Consider the following 6,396-nt stretch of genomic DNA (forward strand, 5'->3'; position numbering starts at 1 on the left):
CTCACATCCCCAGCCGCCTCGGTACAACGTGAGCGCTCACATCCCCAGCCGCCTCGATACAACGTGAGCGCTCACATCCCCAGCCGCCTCGGTACAACGTGGGCGCTCACATCCCCAGCCGCCTCGGTACAACCGGAATTGGAGCCGAGGCCGCCACATGGGCTCCATGGTATCCAAAACGGGATCACCGCGCCTCTGCAGCGCGTGGCCAGCGTGGCACGCACCAATACGGATCGCACGTGGCGATGGCTGAGTGGCTGAGCTGGCTGAGGCGGCCGCTCAGAACCTGTTATTCAATGTTCATGGCGTACTATCCACGCGATGTGACCACGATGCGCGCGCTGGGCCGGCGATGGGTGACGGTGACCAGGTCCTCGCCATAAATACACCGTGAGCCCGCGCCAACCCACATTGGGCCAACCCGTGGTCGCTTGGAGAAGGACATGACTGTGCTTGATGAATTATAGGTACTTGATGGAGAGAATCTGCAAACATTCTTCACGTGAAATGTGCAGGCACGTGCAACCTGGCGTCTGCGTGGCTCTGATTTCGTTTAAGTCTTCTCCATGTTATTGATACATTTTATGGATAAATTATTCAATACCCTGCATCATATTTGACATACCATCGATGCCCTAAACGCTGAATTGCAAGCGTGCAAGGAAATGATGTTTCCAATCACGATATCATGCGTGCATGATATCGACGATGCCACGGTAATGATCATAATGTTGAGGCAGCGTCCCCGCCCGCCAGTTCTGCCAGGTTGAATAACCCTCGCGGCACGGTCCGCAGGAGCTTATCAAAACGTTCAACTTCCATCACTTCGACAACGTGTCAGCCAGCACGCAGAAGATCGACCCGCGCCGCACCTGCGCGGAGAAGCGGGCTGACGTTCTGTACCGGGTGCTGTTCGCCGCGGCCGCCGGCGACCTCACCGCCATACGCCGCTACTGGTCGGTCCGCGCCCCCATCAGCTGTCGCTGTTGATCAGTGTCGCTTACCCGTCAAATATCGGTACCGGCTTGCCCACACGCCGGTGCTGGCCGGCTGAGCACCAGACGAGATGCCGCAGTTTGTCGTTTTGGTTTCCTGCCCGGTGTCGGTCCTGGCTTCCGCCACGCGCCGCTGCTGGTGTGGCCTGGCCCCACGTGCTGTCGCCGCTACCCTTCCGAATTCGAACCCCCCCCCCCCCCCGTCCTACCCCAAAAGTCGCTGCTGGCCGGTTCAGGCTCCGCGCCAGGTGCCACCAGACGTCTAGGCTGGTCCGCCCGGCTGCCCGCGAGATGTTTGTACTGGTCCGTCCCGGCTCCCCGCCAGATGTCTATGCTGGTCTGTCCCGGCTCGCCGTGATATGCCTATGCTGGTCCGCCCCGGCTGCACTTGAGATGCCTATGCTGATCCGTCCTGGCTGCCCGTGAGATGTTTATGTTGGTCCGTCCGCCTCCCCGCCAGATGTTTATACCGGTCTGTCCCGGCTCCCCGTAATATGTCTAGGCTGGTCCGTTTCGGCTCCCCGTAAGATGTTTATACTGGTCTGTCCCGGTTCCCCGTAAGATGTCTATACTGGTCTGTCCCGGCTCCCCGTAAGATGTCTGTGCTGGTGCGTCCCGGTTCCCCACCAAAGGGCTGCACAGTGAGGTCGTTCAGGGTCGCATACGTTTACAGGAAGATGGTCTTTCTTCTTTAAATATGATCATGGCTGCGCCATGGCTCCTGAACACTAAATGGCCATTCCAGTCGCTGGAGGTCCACAAGAGGACTGTGACGACATGCGTCGCGTTTCCTTTAAAAAAGAAGGATGATTTATCGTCGAACCTTCCAGGTGGTGCTAGCAAGCCATTGCTGTCATCACCGTCAAATGCTGTTGTAGTAAGTCAGTCATGCCGCGCTGGTGCACTATGCTGCTGGATGGCTTATGGCGTTGCTTCACTGCCAGGCAGAAGCTTTTAGTGGTTCCGGTGCTGCAGAGAATTAATCTAGAAAGGCCCTGGCGTCCACGCTGTTGGCAACTTCCAATCATCTTCCAATGTTATTTCAAGTAAATCCGCAGGATAATGAGGCATAGTCGGACATTTTGGACCTCCAGCGGCTCGACTCAGCCCTTCCACGCGGTCACGCTCTTCAGGGATTATATCTTCAGGGGTGATATCTTTGCAACCGCTGATCCTACCGTCATTCAGTTTTAGTAATACGTAGCGTAATTCTTTTGAAGCTGCCCGGTAATGTTTTCCAGGCATTTGCCCCCAAACTATTGCCAGTAGCATTGCAACATCACAATTTTATCTTCCCATTCCATAAGTATCAGAAGAGTAACATTTACAAGTTCGCAAGAAGTGAAACGATGATGGAAATCTGGTCCAAATATTGACGACATGAGATGAACGTATTCTGGAGGAGGACAGAACACCATATCGTTATGGTAGTGGTGTAAGTCAATGTCAGTGTAGCTGGTCACGCGCAGTGGTGCAAGTCAATGTCGGTGTAGCTGGTCACGCGCAGTGGTGTAAGTCAATGTCAGTGTAGCTGGTCACGCGCAGTGGTGCAAGTCAATGTCAGTGTGGCTGGTCACGCGCAGTGGTGTAAGTCAATGTCAGTGTAGTTGGTCACGCGCAGTGGTGTAAGTCAGTGTCAGTGTGGCTGGTCACGCGCAGTGGTGTAAGTCTAGTGCCAGTGTAGCTGGTCACGCGCAGTGGTGTAAGTCAGTGTCAGTGTGGCTGGTCACGCGCAGTGGTGTAAGTCTATGTCAGTGTGGCTGGTCACGCGCAGTGGTGTAAGTCCATGTCAGTGTAGCTGGTCACGCGCAGTGGTGCAAGTCCATGTCGGTGTGGCTGGTCACGCGCAGTGGTGTAAGTCTATATCAGTGTAGCTGGTCACGCGCAGTGGTGTAAGTCCATGTCAGTGTGGCTGGTCACGCGCAGTGGTGTAAGTCCATGTCAGTGTAGCTGGTCACGCGCAGTGGTGTAAGTCAATGTCAGTGTAGCTGGTCACGCGCAGTGATGTAAGTCATTGTCAGTGTGGCTGGTCACGCGCAGTGGTGTAAGTCAGTGTCAGTGTAGCTGGTCACGCGCAGTGGTGTAAGTCAATGTCAGTGTAGCTGGTCACGCGCAGTGGTGTAAGTCTATGTCAGTGTAGCTGGTCACGCGCAGTGGTGTAAGTCAGTGTCAGTGTAGCTGGTCACGCGCAGTGGTGTAAGTCAGTGTCAGTGTGGCTGGTCACGCGCAGTGGTGTAAGTCAGTGTCAGTGTAGCTGGTCACGCGCAGTGGTGTAAGTCTATGTCAGTGTGGCTGGTCACGCGACACATGCATGCAAATCAAACCAATGCAAACGCGAATCATATATCGCGAGAATGAATGTTTTCTTCTACATGAGAGTTGTTAAAAAAGGGGCCTGTCCTCTCCTATCTGGCAATAGAGGGAACGCATTTTTCCCGCCCCCGCCCCAGCCCCCGGTTGTGCCGGTCCTGGCATCAATGCATTTATGCACACTAAATCCATGAAAGAGGGACATTCTAATGCGTTGATAACATCAAAGCTCAGGGATTCCAACGCCAATGGCTGCGGTCGCATACTATTTGGTAGTATCCACTGATGACAACACTGCAGTCACCGATAATAATACGGTGATCATTCTGTGTTCTATTTACTGATAGTAACACAATGATCATGTTTGTTATCACCTCGCTCACCCCTTGCACTGAATGTGAATACCTTCCCCACCCCCCCGCTCATTTTATGCTGTTGTCCGACGGACATCAGTACCAGTCGCGCCGTTTTTCGGTAAGGTGATCAGCGCAGAGTTATGCATTTGTGTTGTTATTGGGGCTTTACTGGGCATTCAGCTGCCGATGCTATGTCTTCGTTGGCTGTCTCTCTCCCCGGCAGAAAGGGCGGACACCGCGAGGAGTGGAACCCCGTGCCTCTGGCTGCTCAGACGCGCAACTCGACCAGCGCACTGCCCATATCCCTGAACGTCAGTACTGTCAGCGTTCACTGTCTGCCAGTATGATGGCTGTGAGCCTCCCCTTACCACCACCAGGTAGCCTAGGCAGGCCGGCGGTCTGATGACCGCAAACCCCAGTACCAACAACACTTGCTGCCCACCAGTCTGATGGACGTGAGTCTGAACGCCGGGGACTACGACGGCCGGACGGCGCTGCACCTAGCCGCCGCTGAGGGGCACGTGCACGTCGTCGCCTTCCTGCTGGAAAAATGCGGCGTCAAGGTCAACCCTAAGGTGCGCATAAGGCTCTCTTCAAAGCTCGCTGAAGCCGATTGGTCTCGTCAGCTTCCGCTTTTTGCTGATGGACTCAGGCGTGACTTATAAGCAGAGACAGCAGTACGTTTTAGTTACCTGTGGTGATTTTCATGCTTGCCGAGATTTAAGCCAGAAGTGCTCTTGTTGCAGCAGTACAGTCGTTCGGACTCCTGCTCTACTTATTGGTTTCTGATAAATTGCCCGCTTCTGCAGGCGAGGAATCTTATGCAGTATTCCTTTGAATTTAAAGTGCGTGTCATTTATCATCGCGCAATGTAAATGTCCTATGCATTATCATATTTAGCTCGAACATTACACAAAAATAGCAAATGAACCTTTTGCGGACAGGATCGCTGGGGCAACGTGCCATTGGACGACGCCAAGATGGGAGGCCACCTCGAGATCATTAACTTACTGCGAAGGAAGTATAAAGAGACCCACGGTATCTCTTTCGATGAGAGCGTTCCAAGACCGGAACATGCCTCTGCGGTGCCAGCGAACACCAGGTGTCCGGCGCGGACCTCGCCCGACATCAACATCTCCCCCACCAGCAACCTCGCGCTGTCCGAAAACACTACCACCGAGGCGAAGCTGAACAATCTGACCCAGCCGAAGCCGGAGCCGGAGCTGGAGCCGGGGACAGAACCGGAACCGCTGTCGGAGCCCACACCGGGAGAAGCGCAGGGGCCGGCGTCGGAGCCAGAGAGAGGCGCGCTACGAAGTCCTGAAACAAAGTCGGAACCAAAGGTGGAGCCAGAGCAAAAGCCAGAGCCGGAGACAGAGCCGGAGACAGAGCCGGGAGAACAGGCGCCGATCAGAGCGCCCCCGCTGTCGTCCAATGTTCGCACCGTCAGGTTTAGTGACCGCCGTCTGTAGGTCACTGCGCCGGCATCGTCAGCAGCACCTGGAGCGGTGCCGGTAGTGCGGCGGTGCCCATCAGTCGCAGTAACATGCGGAGAGGCGGCAGCTTCCGGCGTGGCAGTGCCTGTGGTGTCGGTGACTTCCGATGTAGTGGCGCCAGGCCAATTGATGTCCTGAACGGTCCTGGGCGGACGTCCTGAGTTAAGTCCTGGGCGGTGGTGAACGATCGTCCTGAGCCCTGTTCTCAGCGAGCGCCCTGTGCCAGGTCCTGGGCGGTGGTGAACGATCGTCCTGAGCCCTGTTCTCAGCGAGCGCCCTGTGCCAGGTCCTGGGCGGTGGTGAACGATCGTCCTGAGCCCTGTTCTCAGCGAGCGCCCTGTGCCAGGTCCTGGGCGGTGGTGAACGATCGTCCTGAGCCCTGTTCTCAGCGAGCGCCCTGTGCCAGGTCCTGGGCGAATATCCTGAGCATTCCCGAAGTCCCGAAGAGTCTTCTCGAAACCGAAGCGCCAGGTGTCCACTCCGGATCCTGTTTCAGCTGGCAGCGGATGTCGGTTGGGCCAGTGGCAGCAGAAAATGAGGTACCTGGCCGCATCATGACCATGAGACGGGCATGATGTGCAATACAAAGAAATCAGATTTTAAAAAAGTGTGGCGTGTCGTGGTATGAACATCGATGTCTGTAACGCAACCTAATCATAAGCAAAGGAATTACAACGTCAAACCATTGGGTGGAAGTTGCGAAGAGACTGTACCATGAGGTCGGCATGTAAGGGCGATGGTCAGTTGGCCAAGAACGGCCGCAGCTTACCTGGTTCTTATGAAAAGTTGGCCCAGAACGGCCGCAGCTTACCTGGTTCTTATGAAAAGTTGGCCCAGAACGGCCGCAGCTTACCTGGTTCTTACGAAAAGGTGCTACATAGCTCAGCCGAAGTACAACGACTAATGAGAAGACTTGTGTAATGCCAACCGCAGTACGAACAAACAAGTATACTTTCATCGAAGCCAGCGTTTAGTAAGCGTCACGAACCTTAGGGGCCTACCGCGTGAAATATCGATGAGATGTAGCCGGGCGAGACCAGAGGAGAGTCAGCTCGCATTGGAACATAACGATAACGTCTGCAAAGCCCTTCACATTCTGCAGGGGTGCCGTCTTTAGGTCATTCGCGATTACACCGGTGGCGGCGGTGCTCTGGCAAATGGCTTCGTGGAATAGCGCCAGACAAGCTTCCGTGTTATCGGACGATTGTGCAGTACGTGCATCGACACACTGGTACTCTC

The 6,396-nt window shown here is 55.1% G+C and overlaps 1 protein-coding gene across 1 annotated transcript in view; it reads left to right on the plus strand.

Annotated features, from left to right (window-relative positions):
- Positions 1-5,830, plus strand: part of LOC119092535 (glutaminase liver isoform, mitochondrial) — a gene marked incomplete in the record, with an annotated part of 35,695 nt that extends 29,865 nt beyond the window's left edge. Inside the window, 3 exon segments of the mRNA XM_037215494.1 lie at positions 796-956; positions 4,107-4,236; positions 4,606-5,830. Of these exon segments, the coding sequence (XP_037071389.1) occupies positions 796-956; positions 4,107-4,236; positions 4,606-5,133 (819 nt within the window).
- Positions 5,831-6,396: the final 566 nt, after the last annotated feature.

This window comes from Pollicipes pollicipes, unplaced genomic scaffold (assembly GCF_011947565.3).
Source record: "Pollicipes pollicipes isolate AB1234 unplaced genomic scaffold, Ppol_2.1 Scaffold_3447;HRSCAF=4054_pilon_pilon_pilon, whole genome shotgun sequence".
Lineage (NCBI taxonomy): Eukaryota > Metazoa > Arthropoda > Thecostraca > Pollicipedomorpha > Pollicipedidae > Pollicipes > Pollicipes pollicipes.